Source organism: Pongo pygmaeus, chromosome 4 (assembly GCF_028885625.2).
Source record: "Pongo pygmaeus isolate AG05252 chromosome 4, NHGRI_mPonPyg2-v2.0_pri, whole genome shotgun sequence".
Classification (NCBI taxonomy): domain Eukaryota; kingdom Metazoa; phylum Chordata; class Mammalia; order Primates; family Hominidae; genus Pongo; species Pongo pygmaeus.
Genome location: NC_072377.2, coordinates 156,612,008 through 156,638,602, shown reverse-complemented (window position 1 = coordinate 156,638,602; position 26,595 = coordinate 156,612,008). Strand labels below are relative to the sequence as shown.

At 38.8% G+C, this 26,595-nt stretch overlaps 1 protein-coding gene across 7 annotated transcripts in view; it reads right to left on the bottom strand.

Annotated features, from left to right (window-relative positions):
• Positions 1-1,637: 1,637 nt before the first annotated feature.
• Positions 1,638-26,595, bottom strand: part of G3BP1 (G3BP stress granule assembly factor 1) — a 37,234-nt gene continuing 12,276 nt past the window's right edge. For 4 of the 7 annotated variants that reach the window (XM_054487488.2, XM_063665618.1, XM_054487487.1 and 1 more), the window contains exons 2-12: positions 20,229-20,341; positions 16,579-16,660; positions 15,920-16,093; positions 12,744-12,834; positions 11,417-11,513; positions 9,571-9,772; positions 7,685-7,786; positions 6,989-7,100; positions 6,643-6,771; positions 6,103-6,212; positions 1,638-3,092 (exon numbers count right to left, since the gene is read on the bottom strand). In XM_054487488.2, coding sequence (XP_054343463.1) covers positions 2,886-3,092; positions 6,103-6,212; positions 6,643-6,771; positions 6,989-7,100; positions 7,685-7,786; positions 9,571-9,772; positions 11,417-11,513; positions 12,744-12,834; positions 15,920-16,093; positions 16,579-16,660; positions 20,229-20,323 — 1,401 coding nt within the window. In that variant the 5' untranslated portion in view covers positions 20,324-20,341 and the 3' untranslated portion in view covers positions 1,638-2,885. Of the gene's footprint in view, positions 3,093-6,102; positions 6,213-6,642; positions 6,772-6,988; positions 7,101-7,684; positions 7,787-9,570; positions 9,773-11,416; positions 11,514-12,743; positions 12,835-15,919; positions 16,094-16,578; positions 16,661-20,228; positions 20,373-26,595 lie in introns of all 7 variants that reach the window. The other 3 variants (XM_054487490.2, XM_054487491.2, XM_054487489.2) reach the window with 1 other exon arrangement.

Sequence of the window (26,595 nt, the reverse complement as noted above, 5' to 3'; positions counted from 1 at the left end):
GTCTTAAAAAACTAAGACCCACTGAACCAAACAAATCTTATCTAACTAAAATACTCATGAGACCAGGTGCAATGGTGCACACCTGTAGTTCCAGCTACTTGGAAGGCAGGAGGACTGATGAGGCCAGGAGCTTGAGACCAGCCTGACAACATAGCAAGACCGTGCCTCTATAAAAATAAAAATTAAAAAAAAAAAATCTCATGGGTCAAGAGTTCTAAGCTCAGTAGCTAATAACTATATATTGGGCCATTCCTACAGATGAAAATTTTCATTTTAAAATCTGAAAATGTTCAATGTGATGAGCTCCTACTGCTGCCACCTATAGAAAATGTTGCCCTAACTTATAATCATTTTCCAGCAGTGGAAACATACACATCTCTAAGCTCTCATGTTTACTCTACATGCAATAATGTACATAATTGTACGAGGATTCTCAACAGTTCTGATCATGATGCTAATCCTCTTTCTTAGGTCCAATACTATCATTCAAAACCTCACAATCATCCCAACTCTGATGACAGAAAGCACTGGGGAAGCCTTGTATTTTCTGAGATTGTGCAGTAATTCCTTGCAACAAATTACAAGCAGCATCAGCATGTATTGCTACCACCTCTCCACATTTACACCAACATACACAACACACACATACATTTGGTATAAATAATAAAAAGTGAAATTACTAATTCCTTAGAGTAGATGTTACTGTAATTCTTGAAACAGATTTCCATTTCCTAGTTTGTTATTTATCTGAGGCTGAGTTTCAAAAGAATGAGTCTTCATTCCAGTTTTCCTAATCCCACAGCTCCACCCACCCACAGGAATAGGGACTATCAATGTTCTCAATGGGGTTGCTTCATTTTTACACAACATTTGGTATCCTTAGACCCCACCCAATAAATGCCAGATGCATGTCTCTCCAACAACCCTTGCAAATTTCACACATTTTCAAATGTCCTCTAGGATGTGATAATGCCAAGCTGAGGATTGCTGCATCTAGTTAATGCCCTTAAATCTCCAAGTAGGAAGAACTTCTGTTTTGAAATGTATAATTTAGTATTCACTTGTGAAGGATAATTTCTAGGCTATCCATAATTTATGACCTTGAAGTTACCACAAAGTAATTTTTGTTTCCAAAGTGACTCAGACTAAACTTTTCTTTCCACCCATCACATGCTTAATATAAGCTACAAAAGTATAAGTTGTATTTCTTCCTATTATCAGTGATCTGGGCCAAAAGTGGTTACCAAAGTTACTTTAACCCTACAAAAAAGCCATGTGATTCAGTTACATTAAGTTTATGTAAAGGAGATGCTGCCAATTTTCAAATATTTGAGGAACTGGAACCAAACTGGTAATACCAACTTCACTGTGGTCTTAACCATCACAGCAAACCTAGAGTTTCTCAGTAATGCAAACCAAATATTCCTATGCTATCCTCAAACGACAGTCCTAAAGATGAATACTGTTAAGAAAATAAATACGCTGAATTTTACAACCTGGTTGCCCTTCAATTAGTAATGACAATCACACAAAAGTTTGTTTCACACATGTAAACAAAATCTTCACCCATCTCACACACAGCACTCAACAAATAACACATATGTGAAACGAGTATTAGTCTATATTGCCAGATTAAATTTTCTTCCAGAAATATTTTAATAAAAATTGGCCATTTCCAAGTAACACCCACTGCATGCCCATCAATAAAAGAGAACCATAACAAAATAGAAAATTTACCATATGGCTATGATTTTAAGAAAAAAAAAATGCGGACACGAGCACATGAGCAAAGTCCAATATTAAAGTAACATTCCTTCTTACGGGCTATGATTAGGAATCTGATTAGATACCAGAATAAAAATACAAATGCTGAACTATTTAGGTCAAAGAACCTCTATAGAAGCATCTGTCTTCAAAGGCATTCCAGTTTGAGACTCAATTTTAGAATAAGGCATAACAAATATGTTAACAAAAGACATACACAAAGTGATGAAAGAGGGATTCTATAATTCCCCACATACTCTGAACCTAATAAAACAAATCTAGATTTTTTTTTAAACAATTGCCAAGACTGAAAAAAGATAAATAGAAGGCACAACAGTTTTGCTCCGGTTATCTGGGTTTTGGGAATTTTTTTGCTTTTTGTTTTTTTACAAATACAAATTAAACATGAAAAAACTACTTCAAAAAAACTAACAGTTCAAGAAAAGCCTATCAGTTGCATTCTAGACATTTAAAACCTATTATCACAATTTAAATTTCAATGGTAAAAACAGTAGGTTTTAGAACTGTTTGGTGATCCTTTATCAAAAAAAAATTATATTCCTTTTATTCAGTTTTTAAACATACCAGTGAGAATCAAAATTGTCAAATTTTCCAATGGCAATTTCTCCACACCAGAAGGTAGTCATGACTCTCAAAGAAGAAACAATTTGGGTTTTTCCTGCCTTCAAAATATTATCAAATCCTGTATTTCTTACAGGCTTTTCAAACACGTAGAAAATAAGAAATATTCCAATGAATGAAACATACCAAATGTCAGTAATATGCAAGATATTCCTTTGGGGAAATGGCTGTAAAAAAAAAAAAATTCAGTCTGTATATGCAAAGTAAGCAAGGAAATTCAGTCTTTTTTTTTTCTTCTTTAAAAGTCCGTTATTCCTAAAATATCATTCCACAAAATTGGAAGTGAAAGACTAAAGGTCAGGAAAGGGAAGAGAGGGAGAGGGAGCACACACCATTAACACACAAAAACAGTAAAATTATACAAACTTAAGCAGTTTATAACAGACTGGGGTCATACTCCAAGATACCAAAGGCTGGTCAAAAATTCACCATTCTGTTGGAACTAGGGTTTGTATGGCTGCATGAAGATCCATGAAGATTCACTGCCGTGGCGCAAGCCCCCTTCCCACTCCAAATCCTGGTTTCTGCACCATGCCTCCACGGGGAGGGCCTCTCATTCCACCACCCAGCCCACCTCGAGGGCCTCCAGGTCCCCGAAGGCGATTATCTCGTCGGTCGCCTTCCCTGGCAGCTCGAGTCTTCTTCTCTTCAACATTCAGACGGACCTCACCTCTGAACATGATGGGCTGTAAGAATGAAGGTGACCAGACTTAGAGTACTGATAAGCTAGCTATCACTATCAAAGATAAAGAAAGCTATAATAATGAACCAGCAGAGGCTGAGCACGGTGACTCACGCCTGTAATCCCAGCACTTTGGGAGGCCGAGACGGGTGGATCACGAGGTCAGGAGTTCAAGACCAGCCTGACCAACATGGTGAAACCGCGTCTCTACTAAAAAAAATACAAAAATTAGCCAGGCATGGTGGCACACGCCTGTAGTCCCAGCTATTCAAGGAGGCTGAGGCAGGAGAATTGCTTGAACCCGGGAGGCAGAGGTTGCAGTGAGCCAAGATTGCACCATTGTACTCCAGTCTGGGAAAAAGAGTGAGACTCTGACTCAGAAAAAAAAAAAAAAACCAGCATATTATAAATCAGCTAAGTTCTCACAGTTCAGTTTTTTGTTTGTTTTTTTAATGAGACAGAGTTTCACTCGTCACCCAGACTGGAGTGCAACTTGAACCCGGGTGGCGGAAGTTGCGGTGAGCCAAGATCGTGCCACTGCATTCCAGCCTGGGCGACAGAGTGAGACCGTCCCAGTAAAAAAAAAAAAAAAAAATTGCCACCTTCTCCATAGATTTGGAGGCTTAGAATAAAACCTCATCATCACCAATGTGAAAAGATGGTACTGTACATATTTATGCAAAGTACATATACATTTAAAATAAAAACTTCATTAATTTGACATAAACTTTAATTTGCTCTTTAACACCTCCTGAGAATTTTGGATAGTCTTGGCCTTCATTTCCTCCTAACAGAGCCAAAGTAGTTAACGGGCTACGAAACATTTCAATATATTCAATTTATGCTCTTCACCAGCAATGTAATTTTCTAATTTCTTAAAATGAGTATCTAAGAGTACTTACTATGTGTCACAGAAGTGTTCTATTCAAATTTATTTATTTATTTATTTATTTGAGATGGTGTCTAGCTCTGTTGCCCAGGCTGGAGTGCAGTGGCGCGATCTCGGCTCACTGCAAGCTCCGCCTCCCGGGTTCACGCCATTCTCCAGCCTCAGTCTCCCAAGTAGCTGGGACTACAGGCGTCCGCCACCACACCCAGCTAATTTTTTGTATTTTTAGTAGAGACGGGGTTTCACCGCGTTAGCCAGGATGGTCTCGATCTCCTGACCTCGTGATCCGCACGCCTCGGCCTCCCAAAGTGCTGGGATTACAGGCGTGAGCCACCGTGCCCAGCTCTATTCAAATTTATTAGCTCACTTAACCTTTACAACAACCCTCTGATGGTAGATACCTACTTTAAGGACTAGCAAACTAAGGGCTGGGGAGGTTAAGTAACTTGTCCCATGGGTCACAACACTAATGAGTGATGAAAGGAGAATGTAAACCAAGGCCTCCAGGGAAAAATAAGCTTTGAACCGGTAAGCTACACTACAGTATGTCATACACCAGGGCAATCAGTCTTACATAAGCTATTTCTGCTCACACAAAAAATTAATGAAGGGAGCATAGTAGACTTCTATCAATACCATGAAATGAAGGGTGGCCACTAGGCCTAATACATGCTGAATGACGGATTTATCTACAAAGCCTACTGGACATTTCTGGGTTCTTCAGTGGCTGTGGTGAGATAAACCACTGTTCTCTCATTTCTCAAACAGTATTTTGCAGGAGATGCTTCACAAAAATAAATGGTCAAATAATTTGAAAGATAATATATATTTGCATACTCAGGTTGACAAAATGTTATAACAACAACATTGAACTATGCAGTATGGCCAGGTGCACTGGCTCGCACCTATAATTCCAGCACTTTGGGAGGCCGAGGTCGGCGGATCACCTGAGGTCAGGAGTTCGAGACCAGCCTGGCCAACATGGGGAAGCCCCATGTCTACTAAAAATACAAAAAAATCAGCTCGGCATGGTGGTGGGCGCCTGTAATCCCAGCTACTCAGGAAGTTGAGGCAGAAGAACTGCTTGAACCTGGGATGTGGAGGTTGCAATGAGCCAAGATCACATCATTGCACTCTAGCCTAGGTGGCAGAGCGAGACTGTCTCAAAAAAAAACAAAAAAATAAAAAACTTTGCAGTATGCCCATTAACATTCTGGAGATATCACTGATCTGCAATATTTCTATTATATGGTTTAAAGTACACAATTTTAATTCACAGGGACAGAAAGCAGATTAGTGGCTGCCAGGGGTTGGGGAGACAGGTACAAGGAATGACTGCTTAGTGAGTAAAGAGCTTATGGCTTTTAGTAAAAAACTTTTGGAATTAAAGGTAATGGTTGCACAATAACGTGTTCTAAATGCAATTAAGTTGTACATTTTTAAATGGTTAATTTTGTTATGTAAATTTCATCTCAATAAAAAAGTATAGCTTAGTAAATTAATATTATTTATACCCTTGTTCTTCTCTACTACTACAAAAAGTAGTTTTTTTGCTAGGGGAGGGGAAGCTTTCTTTGGGGCTCCCACAGTAAGATTTCCATTCTACAAATTCTTCTATTATTAGAACGTACAGGCTAAGAGTACTGTTAGTAAGGACGGTTCCAAATAGGTTGACTATATAATTCATCTTCCAAATCCAATTTATTAACTTAAAGGAGAAGCTCTTAATAGTTATTCTCTAAAAACAGCAGTATATCAAAACTGCCCTGGGCAAACTGGCTCTTATGTTAGTTAATAGTTAAAAGTAGGTTTGTATTTCATCTCCTGTACACCAAAAGCCACCACCAAGGAAAGGTTGTTACGTAAATCTCAGTGCACTGGTAACTATTCATTTTCTCATTCTCATAATTCATGTTTTCAAAAACTAAGTTACTTAAACATAAGTTTTGTTTTCCTAAACCCCCAGGCAAGTCTTTTAATAACGGTTGAAAATAATGGAATAAATTACCTGAACATGTTGGAATAAACTGCACTTTACATAAAGACCCAGCTGTAAAGATAAATATATTCTAAAGAACCAAAACCCTTTAAAAAAAAAAAAAAATCAAGACAAAAAGCTGCTTACCCTGTTGCTAAGGACTTTCTGAACAGGCTCAGAATCATCAAACACAACAAAACCAAAATTGGGTAATTTCCCACCACTGTTAATGCGCAACTCCACCACGTTTCCATAACCTGCAAGTGAAACACATTCTCAGATAACTACTTAGACCATTCCCTTTAAACATTACATGTACACAGTCCAATACAGTAGCCACTAGATGCATGTGACTACTGAGCACTTGAATTATAAATACAGCTAGTCTGAGTTGAGATGTGCCTCCCATAAGTGTAAAATTATGGGAGGCACATTTGGATTTCAAAGATTTATTATGAAAAAGTGTAAAATATCTCTCATAATATTCTTACATGTTGAAATGACAATGCCTTAAGTTAAATGTTATTAAAATTATCCAGTTTCTTTTTACCCTTTTTTTTTTTTTTTTTTTTTTTTACCATGACTACTAGAAAATTTATAATTACATATGTGGCTCATTTTCTATTTCTACTATACAGTGCTAGAGAGACACTAGATGAATTTAGTGTTCAAAACTCAATAACCTACTTTGAAAGAAATCTTTAAGCTCTGATTTGTCCACTTCATGAGGCAGGTTGCCGATGAAGAGTTGGTGACTGTCAGGGTGTCTCACCATTCTTCGGGGTTCAATGTCACCTTGCTCACCAGCCTCACGGACTTAAAAGGAGACAAAAACATCAATGAAAGACAAGAGAAAGAAGACATCTTTCAGTGACTGCTCACATTCAATAGTTTTCCCTCTACACTAAAAACAGGTAATTCCATCAACCCTACAATATTTTTATTTTAAAGTATATAAATATCAACCGCTCTCCCAAAATAAGCTCTCACCTCAAAATCCCCCAAACGAGAAATCGCCCTTCTGAGCTCTTACTTGGTCTGGGTCCCCTTTGGGGAGGAATATTTATTCGTTGTTCTCGCACTCTTTGATCCCGTTGAGGTCTCTGTGGTGGAATCTGAGATTCAGGCTTAGACTCTGGACGGGGCTGAAAAATTTTAAGTTAACTTTTGCGTTAAAACAAAGCATGCTTATCCTTTTTCTTAATGAAGTTTCTTAGCTAACAAGTTTTAAACTAGAAAATGGACAATTCCTTCACAAGAAAAATCATTAAAAACCATCTTATACCCTTCTCTTCCATCCTATATGTCAGTTCTGTTTCTACACTGATTTGGGTTGGTTTTTTGTTTTTTTTTTTTTGAGCCAGAGTCTCACTATGTCGCCCATTATGCAGTGCAGTGGCACAATCATGACTCACTGCAGCCTCAACCTCCCAGACTCAAGCAATCCTCCCACCTCAGCTTCCTAAGTAGCTAGGACTACAGATGCATGCCACAAGGCCCAGCTAATTTCTTATTTTTTGTAGAGACAGGGTCTCACTATGTTGCCCAGACTGGTTTCAAACTCCTAGGCTCCAGTGATCAGCTGGCTTCAGCCTCCTAAAGTGCTGGGATTACAGGCATGAGCCAAACTGCACCTGACCAGTTTTCACATTCTCTAAACCTCTGTTGAATCAAATTACCACAATAGAAGTAAATGTGCCCTAATGTACAAGTTTTATTAGGACCTTACCTGTGAAGCTGGTACTTTAACAACATGAGGTGGTATCCCAGTAACTGGAACAGCTCCACTGGGTGGAAGATTCTTACTGGTCACAGATGCCCAAGAAAATGTCTAAGGGAGCAATACCAACATTACATAATTATACCATGTATCAAAACAATATAAAAGCTACTAACTCTTGATTCCTGTACATAACAAATGGTAACACACTCTCATAAGCAGGATGGAGTTTATACATATATTAAGATTCATCTCTTTCAGCTATTCAAAATTTAGTTCTGAAATTCCTTGGGACTGATGATCAAGTACCAAGCAAATCTGAGAGGCTTAGGTTCAAGAAACTACTCACTTTTTTTTTTGAGACAGAATCTTGCTCTGTTGCCCAGGCTGGAATGCAGTGGCATGTACACAGCTCACTGCAGCCTCCATCTCCTGTGCTCAAGTGATCCTCCCACCTGTTTCCCAAGCAGCTGAAACTACAGGCATGTGCCACCATGTCCAGCTATTTTTTCTTTTTAGTAGAGATGAAGTCTCACTATATTGACCAGGCTGGTCTTGCACTCCTGAACTCAAGCAATCTTCCTGGCCTCAGCCTCCCAAAGTGCTGGGATTAAATGCGTAAGCCACAACGCCTGGCCCAACGAAAGCTACTTTCATTCAAATTTGTGAATCAAACAAAATTCCCTCTCCTCCAAAATCAGCTCAGCTCTTCCTACTGTGATTCAATCCAATCCATTGTACAAACATCGACTCAATTACATCAATTGTAGAATCATCATAAACACCTTTCCCGCACATTTAAAAATCGCCAGAACCTGTTATTCTACCTAATTATTTCTTTTCCATTTCTGCTGCCACAACTCTAATTCAAGCCATCATTCTCTCTCACTAGGGTTACTATAATAACCAACTAAGTGGTCAGCTGGTCCAGCCAACCTACTTTTCCACTTGCTTCTTATGGTTTTGTTCTTGTGACAAGGTCTTACTCTATTACCCAGGCTGGAATGCAGTGGCATAATCATAGCTCACTGCAGCCTTGACTTCGCAGGCTAAACCATCCTCCTACCTCAGCCTCCCAAGCAGCTGCGACCACACATAGGCACCACCGTGCCCAGCTAATTTTTTCCACTTGCAAGCTAAAGTCATTTCAACATTGCTCTTTCCTACTCACCTATTAGCTGCCAGAGAACAAGAAACCCTATCTGTTTTGCCAATATAATACCTACACTTTGAACAATGCCTAACACACAGCAGGAATTTGAATTGTTGAACAAACAAATGACATAACCCTGAGCCTATAAATACAGCACTAAAAATTATATTCCTTCCCAGAGCACCAAATGCAAAGGTTTCAACGTTAGTTCAGTTAACAATCACCCTGACGAGACTCAGGAGGACAAACTGAAAACTTCTGAAATCAAGTATGCCAACTAAAAAAGAAGTTTTACTTCAGCAGTTCATTTCTACTTCCACTATAAAGTTATCTTCAACAAATTTTCATAGAAAAAGAAAAGTATATTCTGCCATGTTATTTTTCTTAAAAAGATGTTATGCACTTGTAGTAACAAGTATGTAATAATTTATAGTGTAAAAGATTAAATATTAAATAGATAAAGAATCACTGATATGGTGCTACAGTGGCACCTAAAATTTCTGGTCTAACAGGCATTCAAGTTACCTAGGGGAAGGGAGTGGTTTCTTTTGATGAAATAAACTAATACACATCTTACCTCTCTCTTATCAAAGATATGGCTCAATATCTAAGAAATTTCCCTGAAATGAACCACCAGTATGAAAATGTACCTACAAGTCAACCAAACAGCAATACAAAAGAACAGAAATTTTTTTTAAAAAAATAACTAGAAATAGAATAAAAATGAAGACACGTTTCATACCCTCAAGTCTTCCTGTACTGTCTGAGCTATGTCTGCAGGTGCTGGAGAAGAACTCTTCTGAGCATCCTCAGGGACAGTTTCTTCTAATACTGGCTCAGGCTTTTCCTCTTGGATTTCAGATACAGGTTCTTGTTCTGGTTCTGGTTCAGGATCAGGCTCTGGTTCAGCAACAGGCTCCTCTAAATGTTCTTCCATGTCATTACTTTGACAGGAAAATTTGAGAAATATCATTCTGCCACCAATTTATTTCACAAAAAATTCCCCCATCATTTATTAATCAGAAACCAGAATACAGAGTTAGCTCCTTCTATCCAAAAAAAAAATCTAAGAATTGTATATCTATCTGAGTTTTTAAAAAGTAGTTTTAAAAATGCCACTCAATATCTTAACTGGAAACCATTTGTTTGGCAAATTCTGATAAGCAAATGAATCAGGACATCAAAATGAACCAAACCACTTTATGGCTGGAATCCCACAACTATTACAATTCATTTAGCATACAACATCAGAAAAACTCTCAAAATAGGCTGGGGGAGGGGGGAAAAGAAAGTTGCCGTTCAATGGGTATAGTCTGTTTGTAAGGTATATAAAGTTATCTTCAATAAAATTTGTAAGGTGAAAAGTCCTAGAGATCTGTCATACAACCACATCTATACAGTTAACACTACTGTACTTTATATTTAAAAATGGTTAAGATGAAAAAAAGGCAAATTTTATGATATGTGGCTTTTAACACAAACACACAAAAACTCTTTCAAGCACATAAGGAATTTGGGGGAGAAAATGTATTAGTTATGATTCAGAATACAATTCTTAAAATTCCACATAAATCAACCAGGAATGCTGTTAAAACTGCAGAGGGGGCTGGGCACACACCTGCAATCCCAGCACTTTGCGAGGCCAAAGTGGGCAGATCACCTGAGGTTAGGAGTTCCAGACCAGCCTGGCCAATATGGCGAAACCTCATCTCTACAAAAACACAAAACTTAGCCGGGCATGGTGGCGCGTGCGCCTGTAGTCCCAGCTACTCAGGAGGCTGAGGCAGGGGGACTGCTTGAACCCAGGAAGCGGAGGTTGCAGTCAGCCAAGATCGCGCCACTGCACTCCAGCCTGGGTAATAGAGCAAGACTCTGTCTCAACAGAACAAAAACAAACAAAACTGCAGATGTTTTGCCTCTTGAAAGTCTAATTCAGTAGGTTTGCAGTGGGACCATGAATCTTCATTTTCAACCAGCAACCCAAGTGAGTAACCTGATTAGTTCATCACACCTTGAGAAACACTTGAAAACACCCTTCAGGCACTGAATATTAACATTCACTGTCACATGGTAACAAGTAAATATGGATTTCTATTGCTATCAAACACATTTCTGTTCCAATCACAAGGGGGAAAAAACCCAAAGGTATAATGATGCACTTACTAAGGTAATGAAATTCTTTATTGCTACTTAACTCATATTGGTATTTATATCAATTTATGCCCGATCTCTAATTAAATAGGTCTCTTTCCACTTCATATTCCCTCAAAGCATTTAATACCTCAATACATTCAACTCTTGATAAACAATATGCAAGTTTTCACCTAACACCAAGAAAAAACTAAACCAAAAAGAAACTGATACTATTTAAACTAAGCAATAGTAGATTGCCTTCATAGTACAATTTACTATTAACAAACAAGTTACATATTTTTGTTTAGTCAAAATTACCAGAAACAAAACCATTCTTCTGAGAAATTATTATTTTGAGGTAATTCTCAGAATATGTAAATACCCTCCAACAAAGGGAAAGACTAGACAATGCAAGTTCTTATGCAGCCCTGGACATGTGAACAAAATCTTCTTACCTGACAACTGCCTGATCATAGAAAGTTCCAGAATCATCAGGTACCACCTCAGGTGTTTGCTGTCTTTCTTCAGGTTCCTCTACTTCTTCTTCAGACTCTAAGTGAGAAAAAGATATTTAAAGTAATTTGTACTTACTGAATTCACATATACATTCACTTTCGCAATGTTCACAAAACAACAGTGAAGAAAAACATATATAAATAAACAAAGTAGGACAATTTGGTAAAATCATGGCACTGACTTTAAGGACAGAACTAAGGCTTTTAAGAACAGACTTATTTTTGTTTTTTTGTTTTTTGAGACGGAGTCTCGCTCTGTCGCCCAGGCTAGAGAGTGCAGTGGTGCGATCTCGGCTCATTGAAAGCCCCACCTCCCGGGTTCACGCCATTCTCCTGCCTCAGTCTCCCGAATAGCTAGGACTACAGGCGCCTGCCACCACACCTGGCTAATTTTTTGTATTTTTAGTAGAGATGGGATTTCACCGTGTTAGCCAGGATGGCCTCAATCTCCTGACCTCATGATCTGCCCGCCTTGGCCTCCCAAAGTGCTGGGATTACAGGCGTGAGCCACCGCACCCAGCCTTAAGGATAGACTTTAAGGCTACTGTAGTGTCTTGGTTTTTAAGAGCATGGAGCCTAATGCAGATTCTGTCACCTTACTGGCTACATGACATTAGCCAAATTACATTAGGCAGTTATCTAATGCAGGCTCTACCACTTTACTAGGCAAATGACTGCTTATCTGTAAACTATATTACAAAATAAATATACTCTCAGCCATATAAACAACACTCAATTCTATTATTTTGGAGAAAATTTTCCGTAAGTCTCTGTGTCTACACATCTTCCATGCCTACCCTTTCTTCTAGACTGTCTTTCAAGAACATTTATATAGCAAACAGCTTTGAAAGAGTATCTCCCTCCAGCACAAAGAGCAGACATGTTTACTGCCTGTTGTAATAGATCTGGGTTCCGTAAACTCAGTGTTCCATGCCTTTAACACCACCCACTGCAGTAGAAGTATCACCTAGCCTTCTTCATGACATCCCGTTGGTAAATGTGGCAAAACTACTACTACCGTCGTGGTGAGTTAGCCTGTCTCCTTCTGACCTAAGAGTCTTATGTCTTCTACTAACATCCATGATATAAGCTAACCTGTTAGCAGCTTCAAGTAGGGTAAAACCTCAGACTCTTCATATACCATAATTAGTTACTAATGAAGAACAGAGTGTAATGAAAACAGTAAAGAAACCCATAGTCTCTTAAAGGCAATCTGATGCCATTAAAAAAAATTTAGACAAGTAATTTAAAGTATTTCACTACTTACCCTCCTGAGGCTCAGTGACAAACCCACCAAAGACCTCATCTTGGTATCTGAAGATATCATTGTGAACATAGAATTTATTTGCAACAGACCCCTGCAATGCCAACAGAAAGTTTTAATTTATTCAACAGACTTTTAGAAAGTCAAATCACTCTACACCATTGGTGACCGGGACAAGTCTGCCTCCATGAGACATCTGGCAATGTCTGGAGACATTTCAGTTTTTGTTGTTGTGGGGTTCTGAGACAGGGTCTTGCTGTCACCCAGGTGGGAATGCAGTGGGCCATCACAGCCCACTGCAGCCTTGACATCCCAGGCTCAAGCAATCCTCCTGCCTCAGCCTCCTAAGTAGCTAGGACTACAGGGGCGCACCACCATACGAGGCTAATTTCTTTTTTTTTTGGGTAGAGACGAGATCTTGTTATATTGCCCGGATTGGTCTTTAATTCCTGGGCTCAAGTGGTCCTCCTGCCTCAGCATCCCAAAGTTCTGAATTACGGGTATGAGCCAGCATGCCCTGCTGACATTTCAGTATTCACTACATGGAATGCTACTGACAACTTATAAGGTTAGGGATGCTGCTAAATTCCTACAATGCACAGGACAGGCTCCCACAACAAAGAATTAGTTGATCCAAAATGTCAACAGTGCCAAGACTGAAAATGCCCACTCTACAATAGCTGGTAAAAAGACTACACTCACATATATTTTGTTTGCTCAGAATACTTTACCTCATCACAAGATAAATATCCAAAAACTGACAAAGCTCTAAGCATGCAGATGCCACAGCCCACACCTCAAATCATTATAAGGCAATCATATCCCGGATGGGCACAGTGGCTCATGCCTGTAATCCCAGCACTTTGGGAGGCTGAGGCGGGCAGATCACCTAAGGTCAGGAGTTCAAGACCAGCCTAGCCAATATGGTGAAACCCCATATCTACTAAAAATACAAAAATGAGACAGGCATAATGGCCCACGCCTGTAGTCCCAGCTGCTAGGGAGGCTGAGGCGGGAGGATTGCTTGAACCCGAGAGGTGGAGGGTGCAGTGAGCCCAGACTGCACCTCTGCACTCAAGCCTGGGCAACAGAGCAAGACCTTGTCTCAAAAAAAAAAAAGGCAATCATATTCCTAACTTCAGCAGGTATTTAAAATTCCCCAAGTCTGTCTCCAAAAATATTGATATAAACACTCAAGGGTAGTACAGCCTAAAAAAGGTTGCTCGCAGTAGGTATAAGACACACCTGAGTGCAGATCCAATTATATAATTTATGAGTTACTCAGTTTCTAAGGCTGTTACTCCTCTGTAAAAAGAGAGGTACCAGCTAGGCATAGTGGCTCACTCCTGAAATCCCAACACTTTGGAGGGCTGAGGTAGGAGAACTGCTTAAGCCCAGGAGTTTGAGACTAGCCTGGGCAACATAGTGAGTTTTTTGTAGAGTGAGTCTCTACAAAAGCAGAAACAAAAATCAGCCAGGAATGGTGGCCTGCGCTTGCGGTCCCAGCTACTTGGGAGGCTCAGGTGGGATTATCATTTCAGCCGAGGCAGTCAAGGCTGCAGTGTCATGATCCTACCACTGCACTCCAGGCCTGGGTAACACAGGGAGACTCTTATCTCAAAAAACAAAAAAGAAAGATATCAACATATACCTCGATACTCTCTGTATTAAATGAGACAGTTTATATAATAGTGTATTATACTAAGAAGTTAGATACTTCCTTTAAAAGAAAAAAACTAATTAAACCTATAATTGACCATCATACTCCATGTGATTCTTTGCATATTTAGAAGTCTACCACATCTTTACATTTTAATCTAAGCCTTCCTCTAAAAATTATGACTATAATGGCTTCATGTAATTTTGCACAGACAAAAAGTTATCTCATATTCAAAGGTTAAAAGATTTTAGGCATTTCAGGTTTGCTATCCTAAAAAGAAAACTTAAGATTAATGCTAGAGGAAACAATGATTTAATCGGCACGTTCTTACTGCGCCATTTCTATATACATGCTTAAGCAGACAGGATTCCTAACCTTGTTCAGTCTAGACCAATCCGGAAGAAAACACAAATGCAATCATTCAACATAAACTTGTCATCCTTTCATAAGTATAACTAAAAAAAACCAGGCCTCCTTGAAGGAACAGCTGATTCAAGAATAGGGACTGGGCCAGGAACAGTGCAAGATGAACCTGGAACATATTATGCCATAGGTGTTCAAGAAAGATAAAAAGATAATCTCCCATCCTTTATTTACAAATCAAAAAGAGAAAAAATAAGGCGGGGCATGGTGGCTCACACCTGTAATCCCAGCACTTTCGGAGGCTGAGGCAGGCAGATCACTTGAGGTCAGGAGTTAGAGACCAGCCTGACAAACATGGTGAAACCCCATCACTACTAAAAATACTAAAATCAGCCGAGTGTGGTGGCACGCGCCTATAGTCCCAGCTACTCGGGAGGCTGAGTCAGGAGAACAGCCTGAAACCTGGAGGCGGAGGTTGCAGTGGGCAGAGATGGAGCCACTGCACTCCAGCCTGGACGACGGAGCGAGACTCCGTCTCAAAAAAAAGAGAGAGAGAGAAAAGATATTTAACTTTACAGTGGCAAAACCTAACTAATCAAAATTCATATCACAACTAAATGACACAATGTGCCTCTCTAATGTGAAGCACTGAATGACACACATAAAACATCCTACAAAAAAGTGTGCTCTTCAAAACTGTCAATGCAATAAAAAAAAAACAAAAGATTAAGGAACAAGTGCAGATTAGAAGAGACTAGAGACATGATAGCTAAATGCAATGTGTAATTATAGATTCCATGTTGGACAAGGAAAAAAAGTTATTGTAAGACATTATTGAGATAATTTCCAAATTTTAAATATGGATTATAGATTATATTGCATCAACATTTCCTGAATTTGATAACTGTACTACAGAATGGAAGAGAATTCTCTATTCTTAGGAAATGCCCACTAAAGTATTTAGAGAAAGAATTATACACATGTGGGCAAGTGGTGACAGCTGCTCTAGGTAAGGAGTATATAGAAGTTATTGTACTATTATTCCAAGTTTTCTGTTAAGTCTGAAATTTCAAGTGTTTTTAAAGATATGCACAACAGTTCATTGTTTCTTTTTTCATGTATTGGATCACTACAAAATAATCATTACTACACATACCTCAGGAGCAAGGACAAACGTTTGCATGAATCTCCTCAAAGCCTGGTTGTTGTTAGAGAGAAGCCCCATCACCTGGACTACCACACCATCATTTAGCGTGGCATGAGCATCAACATGGCGAATCTTGGTGTGGCAGTTGGTGAAGTTTTGTGACATCACTTTCCTGTGGATTTCCTAAAAAAAAAAAAAATAATAATAATAATAATAAACTGCGGATGCCTTAAAATTTAAATAATCTCCAACTAAAAAAAAAAAACTTCCAACACAACACAGGTAAAGAGAATGTGCATATTTAAATTACAGGATATGCAGACTGAATTTTGATGTTTCTTTGTATACTCTATTCCCAGCGACCACACTTGAGTTTTTTAAATAACTGTCCTGAATTAACACACTTCTCAAAATTTAGAAAAGATGATCCCCATGCTAAAGCCAATTATCTTCCAACACACAAAAGCTTCAGAATATATCATACAAAATTAACAAATCTGACATAAGTATTTCAACAAATATATTAATCAAATAGTAATAAAACACATCAACTTTTACTAAAAAGTTGAGAAACTGGATATCAGCAAATCTATGAAGTATGATCCACTTCAATTTTATGAGTTATTTTCTACCTGCTTAACAGCCTAAATAAGGCTTGAAATGCTTACTTTCTGTCCGTAGACTGCATCTGCTGGCTTTCCATTTGAATCCAATCCCCCATGGACATAAGAAGAGTTCTTTCCATAAAATCTGTAAAATGGGAAGATGATTTACTTGTCATCTTCAAGTATCTTATTTTTCACGTCTGATACTGGCAAACTTTTTTTCTTTTTTGCGATGGGGTCTCATTCTGTCACCCAGGCTGGAGTGCAGTGATGCGATCATAGCTCATTGCAGCTTCGATGTGCTGGGGCTATGATCTTCGATGTGCACTTTTTTTTTTTTTTTTTTTTTTGGCTCTTGCTGACCAGGCTGGAGTGCAATGGCGCCTCAGCTTCCCAAAGTAGCTGGAACTACAGTCACATGCCACCATGCCTGGCTGATTATTTTTATTTAAGTAGAGATAAGGTCAACTATGTTGCCCAGGCTGGTCTCGAACTCACAAACTCAAGCAATCCTACCCGCCTTGGCCTCCCAAAGTGCTGGAATTATAGGTGTGAGTCACCGTGCCTGGCCCTGGCAGAAATGTTTTCTTCTTCATCTTTGTATGCAATCATCTCTCTATCCCCTACATGCCACTTGATCAACATTTGCTGAATGGGAATAGATTTGGTTCCAGGTTTCAGTGTAGGATGATACTGTTGGGAAGGATCTTGTAGTTTCATGTCAAGATGGCCACCAATACATAAGTTCCTATTTTCACTCAGGAAGAAAATGTGCGGTAAGGCTGGAACAGCTACCTTCTTCATAGACTTCAAGTGTCCTTTTATTAATGTATCTGAGAATAAGCGTGAGCAGTTCCCCTTAAACACCTAGCTCATGCAAGTGGTTTTAGAAGTACTTTTTAACCATTTCTACTGATGCAATGAAGAACGTCAAAGTCAATTCCTCATAGTTTTCACCCATCTATGTCCTCCTTTGATCCATTTTCATTAAAACAATATTCCATCAGGAAAGCAACACACCAAAATGCTCTAATCCAGGGATAATCACTATTAAGATTTAACATTTGTCTTCCAGATAAATACCTTTTTTTTTTTTTTTTTAAAGACAGAGTCTTGTGCTGTCGCTCAGGCTGGAGTGCCATGGCGTAATCTTAGCTCACTGCAACCTCTGCCTTTTTCTGTATTTTTAGTATAGAGAGAAGGTTTTGCCATATTGGCCAGGCTGGTCTTGAACTCCTGACCTCAAGTGATCCGCCCACCTCAGCCTCTCAAAGTGCTGGGATTACAGGCATAAGCCACCATGCCTGGCCTATGCTTTTTTCTTTTTGTCATGTTTTATGTCAGTTTTATTCTATGGGGTAGAAAGAAATTAACTAAATATAAAAATACAAAAAAAGGCTGGGCATGGTGGCTCACGCCTGTAATCCCAACACTTTGGGAGGCCAAGGTGGGTGGATCACTTGAAGTCGGAAGTTCGAGACCAGCCTGACCAACACAGGGAAACCGTCTCCACCAAAAACACAAAATTAGCCAGGCATGGTGGTGCATGTCTGTAATCCCAGCTACTAGGGAGGCTAAGGCAGGAGAACCGCTTGAACCTAGGAGAGAGAGGTTATGGTGAGCCGAGATAGCGCCGCTGCACTCCAGCCTGGTCAACAAGAGCAAAACTCTGTCTCCGAAAGAAAAAAAAAGAGCCAGGCATGGCGGTGGTGTGCACCCATAGTCCCAGCTACTCGGAAGGCTGAGGCAGGAGGATCACTGGAACCAGGGAGGCAGAGGCTGCAGTGAGCTGAGATCTCACCACTGCATTCCAGGCTGGGTGACACAGAGAGACTCCATCTACTAAAAATAAATAAATAAATAAATAAATAAATAATATATATACACACACATACACACACACATATAAACTTAGCTGGGCATGGTAGTGCATGCCTGTAGTCCTAGCTATGTAGGAAGCTGAGGCAGGAGGATCACTTGAGCCCTGGAGGTCAAGGCTGCAGTAAGCTATGATCTCACCACTGCACTCCAGCCTGGGCAACAGGGTAAGACTGTCTCAAAAAAAAAAAGAAAGAAAGAAAGGGTAAAAACAGCTTAGAGACTTGTTCTATCACTTAATAGTCTTGTGCATATGTACCAGCAAATTTTTAACCCCTCTGAGTGTATCTGCAAAATGAAGCTAACTTTCTTACAATGCCTTACCTTTCAGTAAAGATTTTTGTAATGATCAGGAGGAAATGAGAAAAAATGTTCTGGAAATTTTAAAGCCTTAAAAAAAAAACCCAATTACACCTGTAATCCCAGTATTTTGGAAGGCTGAAGCAGGCGAATTGCTTGAGCCCAGGAGTTTGAGATCAGCCTGGGCAACATGGTGAAACTGTCTCTACAAAAAATTAGCTGGGCGTGGTGGATTGCACCTCAGTACCGGCTGCTCAGGAGGCTGAGGTGGGAGGATCGTCTGAGCCCAAGAGTTCAAGGCTGCAGTGAGCTGTGACCTTGCCACTGCACTCCAGCCCGGGAGACAGCTGAGACTTAACTCTTTCTCTCTCTCTCTCACACACACACACATGCACACACACACACACGAGATATATTCCATTGTCAGAGCAATGTCAAAACCAGTATTGAAAACATTCATAAATTTTATTTTATACCTGATAATCATGTGGTATTCAATATGCAAGCTGGTCAAGGTGTAAGGAAAAAAATAGTTCTGGTCCAGCAAATACACATTTTGAAACTTCTATGAAATTATTCTAACAAGTCCATGTAAATAGACAGTTTTGTATAAAGCGACATTGTAAGAGAAAATAATAGAAGCAATCTATAGATCCATCATTAGGAGATTAAAGTACACTACATCTCTACAAAAAACTGTGTAGCCACTAAAATTAATGGGATACAAGTATTACCCTGAAAGATGACTCCAGATTATCAAGTAAGAAAGTTAAGATAGTATATATTAAAACATGTTTTTATATATACAGAAAAATTGTTTCTGTGGTTTTACTACTTTCATAATTTGTTTACGTGTGTTTTAATTTTCAATAAGCATGCATCATTTCTACTAAAGACACTAATTTTTTAAAGCACATCAACACAAAAGTATGGTATTACAGGAACAGTCATGGATTGTCTTCAATACATTCTTATTTTTTACATCCACCTCAGCTCCAGCAATCTTTAATACATTCTTAGTAAATAATGCATGACTATACCTTTACATTTCAATTGTTATTTTCCCATAATGTACAAGTTTGGATAACTTAGTTTAACTTTCAAAAATTATTTTTTGGGGCTAGGCGCAGTGGCTCACGCCTGTAATCCCAGGACTTTGGGAGGCTAAGGCGGATCAATCACCTGAGGTTAGGAGTTCGAGACCAGCCTGGCCAACATGGTGAAACCCCATCTCTACTAAAAAAAAAAATACAAAAACTAGCCAGGTGTGGTTGTGGGCACCTGTGGTCCCAGCTACTCAGGAGAAGAATCACTTAAACTGGGGAGGTGGAGGTTGCAGTCAGTCGAGATCGCACCACTGTACTCCAGTCTGGACAACAGAGCAAGACTCTGTCTCAAAAAAAAATTGGGGGATATTTATATGTAAATAAGTATTATGCAACAACCCTACAAAGCGTAAGATGATGAGTGGGAGAATCTCAAAGTACCACATACTAAAAGACAGCATTAGATGATGCAGGAGAAAAATGTCTTACCTATGCAGCATGTCTGGGGCCTGGTTCAGCAGTGTGTAATACTGTCTCACAAATTCCCGCCCGACCAGCAGGGGACTAGGCTTCTCCATCACCATTGCTTTGGTCAATTCAATCTAGGGGGAAAAGAGTCAAATATGTCCAAACCTGAAGGATCAAACACAGGGGAAAAGACCGAATCATTTAGCTGAAACCAACTCAGAGACAAGATCATTTCAGCAAGTCGTTTAAAACATGAACAAACATCATAAAAACAGAGCCCATACAGACCAGTTGAGATTTTATACAAATGTATTGCAATCATATGAATACAAAAGGGGGAAATCATTATGAAGAATTCATCATTATCCCCAATATTCAAGACATAAGAACCTCAAAGGTATGTATTTCCAACATACCTCCCACCATAATTTTCTTGTTTTGTATTTGAGACAGAGTCTCACTCTGTTGCCCAGGCTGGAGTGCAGTGGCACGATGTCAGCTCACCACAACCTCCACTTCCCAGGTTCACGCGATTCTCCTGCCTCAGCCTCCCTAGTAGCTGGGACTACAGGCAAGCGCCACCATGCCCGGCTAATTTTTGTATTTTTTAGCACGGGATTTCACTATGTTAGCCAGGCTGGTCTCAAACTCCTGACCTCATGAATCTGCTCACCTCAGCCTCCCAACGTGCTGGGATTACAGGCATGAGCCACAGCACCTGGCAATTTTCTTAAGTTACTAAATCCAATTAAGAGTGTTCCAGTTGTAAAGTTACAAGCACATTCTTATTTGAGGCAATATTAGATTCAAAGGAAATAATCTTAAACAACATAGCTTTGACATCCAGGGACAAACCATCACATTTTCTGGCTCATCTAAATCAGATAAAGTTTTAGTATAGCATCTTTTAAAAAGAAACTGCAAGACTAAAAATTCTAAATATGCTTACTACTTCATTCTATAATGTAATAAAAAAATTTCAAAATAAAATGGGGAAGTTAACAAACAAGATGTTTATACTCAAAATAATTCCTACTGTATCAAAATTGTGATAATGTAAAATTAACACCTTTGAATGCCAAGAAAGGCACCTGTCCCATAAGAAGTCCAATTATTGTATTATTGTCAGCTATTACCAAAAAACACTTTCTGAATAAAAAACCTGCAATGACATCATCCCAGCATTTCGCTCACGGGGGAAGAGATAAAATTATCCCAAACTTAAACATACAGGCAAACAGAGAATATATACAGATTTAATTACCGCAGAAAAGAAAGACAAATTTAGGTGTTTTTTTTTTTTTAAACAGGGGTAGACAAAATAGATTGCTTTTGGTTGATCTATTTCTAAACAAGCAATTTGTGAAGACATATTTACTCTCATCTAGTTCCATCTTTGCATTATTCTTGAATATCTACCCCAATTAGTATTTATTTCACCAATGCCTGTTATTGTCCCCAAAACTACAGCCACTAAGATCAATATGAAGAACTTTCCCAGTCATACTAGGAGTATTTTGCCTTCAGGTATGTGTATTGAGGATATCAGTAACAATCTAGATCCTAAGTCTTAGACTAATGTACTTTAAAAGTTGGCTGGTCACGGTGGCTCACGCCTGTAATCCCAGCATCTTGGGAGGCTGAGGCAGGTGGATCATTTCGTCATTAGTTTAACATTTTAACAGTTTACATCATTTTGCAAATTAGGGTCTCAATTAGCATTTAATTTTCCAAACATTCTACTTTTGAGTTGAGACTGTCAACTTCAGAAACATGCAACAGCTGTTAGTCAAACCAAATTTTCAATACTCTTGTACTGAAGTTAAGTTTCAACATTAGATTTGCCTCAAATACCCTTATAGTTTCCCATTTACACTATAAACAGTTCCATTTAAGTGGCAGCTGGCTCCTAAAGTCACTCCTTTAATGTAAATAAATATATTATCTATTGATAATAAATATCCACCAAAGAGCTCAAGGGAAACAGTAGCAGTACTTTTTTTAAATTCCACATGACTAAATATGTATTTCCTTTTAGTAAAAAAATGAAAGTATATTGCTTCGCTATTTAAAAAAAATCTAAGACCTAAATTAAAAAAATCAAAGGCTTCACAAATTCTACATTAGTCATGGTCAGATAAAACACACTGAATAAAGAATACAAACTTTTTCCCAGATATTAAGTTTTTTAAGAGCAGAGACCATTTCTTACCCAACGTTTTAGCCCCAAAACTTAATGTCTGACACATAATAAACACAATTTTTTTTATTCAACCTTCTCATACAAAGGGAAGAGGTTAGAATTTTATACTAGTAGAGCTGATTTCTGACCATCTAACTATCAAAACTGACTTAGCAGGTTTTCCAGCATTTAGATTAAGATAGCAGACATAACACTGTTTAATTATTAAAAAATGTTGTTTGAGATTAGTCTGGGCAACAACAAAGCAAGACCATATCTCTGAAAAAATGAAGAAAAAAAAATTAGCTAAGTGTAGTGGCACATTCCTGAAAGTCTCAGCTACTCAGGTGGCTGGGGCAGGAGGAATGCTAGGGCCCAGAAGTTTGAGGCTGCAGTGAGCTATCATCATGCCACTGCACTTCGGCCTGGGTGCCAGAGCAAGACCCCATCTCAAAAAAATAAAGTATAAATATAAATATAAATAAATAAAAGAATGTTGGCTGGGTGTGGTGGCTCATGCCTGTAATTCTAGCACTTTCGGAGGCCGAGGCAAGCAGATCACAGAATCAAGAGATCGAGACCATCCTGGCCAACATGGTGAAGCCCCATTTCTACTAAATATACAAAAATTAGCTAGCCGTGGTGGCACGCGCCTGTAATCCCAGCTATTCGGGAGGCTGAGGCAGGAGAACTGCTTGAACCCAGGAGGCGGAGGCTGCAGTGAGCTGAGATCTCACTATTGCACTCCAGCCTGGGCGACAGAGCGTGACTCCATCACCAAAAAAAAAGAATGTTTAGGTAAGTTCTTCACTGATCAAAGACCACACACTGAAAAGTTTAGTGAATAATTTTGTTATTCTCAGTTTAAAAAAAAAAAATCTGGGCTGCCGCCTGTAATCCCAGCACTTTGGGAGGCCAACAGGGACAGATCACTTGAGGCCAGGAGTTTGAGATGAGCCTGGCCAACGTGGTGAAATCCTGTCTCTCCTAAAAATACAAAAAATTAGCCAGGCATGGTGGCAAACTCAGGAGGCTGAAGCACAAGAATCACTTGAACCTGGGAGGCAGAGGTTGCAGCGAGCCAAGATCACACCACTGCACTCCACCCTGGGTGACAGAGCAAGACTCTGCCTTACAAAAAAAAAAAAATCTGTTTATTTGATCATTCACAGCAAAAAAAAGAAAGAAAATGTAAGTTTTGGCAATTTGAATCTATATAGTGTAATAAATTCTAAAAAACTGTCATCTCTCTGAAATCTTCATCTTTTCTGGACCAAAAATAAAACACAAGCTATGAGAAATGTGAACATAATATCTCTTGAGAAAGAATTCTCACTCTTGTTCATCAACTCTCAATTCTATCAAATCCAAAAATAATTAAAGTAAGCAAATTTAAACAGATTAGTCACAGAAAGGCTGGGTGCGGTGGCTCACGCTTGTAACCCCAGCACTTTGGGAGGCCAAGGCAGGCGGATCACGAGGTCAGGAGTTCGACACCAGCCTGACCAACATGGCAAAACCCTGCCTCTAATAAAAATACAAAAAATTAGCCAAGCATGGTGGCGTGCGCCTGTAATCCCAGCTACTCAGGAGGCTGAGGCAGGAGAATCACTTGAACCTAGCAGACGGAGATTGCAGTGAGCTGAGATCACGCCACTGCACTCCAGCCTGGGTGACAGAGCGAGACTCCATCTCAAAAAAAAAAAAAAAAAAAAAAAGATCAGTCACAGAAAAGACAGTGTGCCAGTTACTAATCCACTGTGACAGATATTTTATGAAATCTATGAATTACCTCTGGGGGGGAATAATTTTTTTTAAATGTATGCATTATCAATGAAAACACATGCTAATATCAGAGGGGAAAAAAAAGAAAATATATGCTAAAAATTTCCAAGATTCTCCCTCATTTATAAACACTCTCAGCACACTAAGTCCTTTTCTAAAGAGGTTTTGAAAATTTCTACAACTATGGACTTTGGCTGTTCCTAATATAACAGCATACACCAATGGATGTTGAAATACAAATAATTTTCTTAAGAATTATATACACTGATACCAGTAAGATCTAGAAAGATCATATTAGTAAACATGACCTTGAGTTTACCAGTTCTAACTTAACCATCCAAATTTAAGACGAAGTTTAAGAGTTGTCAAAGGCTACTTTTAACATGAGTAAAATATGACAAATTGAGTGTTATTTTTAATAGTGAATAAACATTTCAAAGACAACAAAAGGAAACCCTCAAAATTTATTTAACCAATTCTCACTAGGGAAAATTCTCCCAACACCATTCACTTGCTGTGACCTTGAGCTAGTAACTTAATCTCTCTCACCTCAATTCTTCCATCTGTAAAATTAAAATCAGAATTATAACAATTAAGTGCCTGACAGTAAGCAGGAAATAAATGTTAGCTATTATTACTATCAGTATCAAAATTAACTATAATGAAGAAAACCATTTCTACAACCCACTCTTTTGTGTCACCTGGATGGATATTTTCCTAGAGATTAAAATGGAGAATTTCCTAAAGGAGTTTAAAAAAAAAATCCCAAGCATTTAACATAAAACTGTATCTACCTTTTGGGTGAACTACAGTTGATCCTTCAACAAGGTGAGAATTAGGGGCATGGATAGCCCAGAGCTAAAAACCTGTGTATAACTTGACTCCTCAAAATTTTAATTACTAATAGCACACTGGTGACCAGAAGCTTTACCAATAATATAACCAATCATTTAACTATTTGTAGGTTATATTATATACTGTATTCTTACAATAAAGCTAAAGAAAATAAGAAAATCATTTGCAAAATACATTTACAGTACTGTATATGTTTATGCTGTCTGTTTAAAAGACAAATCGTCTCTCTGAAATGACAGGTAACCACAGCTGCAGACCTCAACCTATGGTACAGATCAAGCAATTTAATATTTCCTTGTAATGTCATAACTTTTCTGTTTCTTGGGAGTGCTTTCAGCATCATTAGTGATACTTCGTATGGGTACCATGGTGTTATTCAAGGCCTTCAGTATTATACTAAACATGATGAAAAACACTCAATGAAGAGAAATCACTTTTTACTGCATCCAAATTTACTGGAGAGAAGAACTGCTCACATAAAGATGATTAGCATCACACAGTGTTGTAAGCAGATACTTGCAACACAAGCACACTGCAATATTTACAGGAGGTGGCTAGGAAAAAAATTATAGTACAGTATACACTCAAGTAAATTTTATGCAGTTATAACTTAATACTGTATCTTTACATTTGTTTACATTTCTCTTGACTACAAATGGTGCCCTGAATGGTCTCCAAGTGTTTGTGTGGGTTCATTTTGATAAATTTTAACTCTGTAATAGATCTGTAATAGACTTGTGTATATTTTACGGTAGTAAATAACAGTATCCACATATATTTTATGCATTCATGACATACCTTTTTCTTAATTTTTTTTATTATTTCTAAGCTATTCAGTTTGAGCTTTTCAAATTGTTACAAATCTCCAAAAAAAAATTTTCCAATATATTCATCGAAAAAAATCTGCTCAAGTGGACCTGAGCAGTTCATACCCATGTTTGTTCATGGTTCAACTGTACTACATTAACTTTCAAATTTTCCACTTGACCCCAAGTTTACAGATTGCAAAGCAACTTCAAAGAAACTCCCCATCAATAATTGTGCTGAAGTTAACAGAAAAATGTTAAGGACCTAAAGAACTATGAGCATTATCAGCCAGGCGCGGTGGCTCACACCTGTAATCCCAGCACTTTAGGAGGCCAAGGCCGGCGATCGTGAGGCCAGGAGATAGAGACCATCCTGGCTAACACGGTGAAACCCCGTCTCTACTAAAAATACAAAAAAACTGGTTGGGCATGGTGGCGGGCGCCTGTAGTCCCAGCAACTCAGGAGGCTGAGGCAGGAGAACAGAGTGAACCTGGGAGACAGAGCTCTTGCAATGAGTCAAGATCGCACCACTGCACTCCAGCCTAGGCGAATGAGCAAGACTCCATCCGCTGGCGGCGGAGGGGGAAAAAACTATGAGCATTATCTTCCAATTTTTAACAGATGGACAGGGAAACATGAAGGCAGACCATACTCCACCTGCATTTTTAATGGCAAAGCTCACTCCAACAAAATAAAAAGTAGCCAAATGCCTTCATAGTCCATTTTCAGTGCCAGTTTTATAATAAGAAAATATCATAT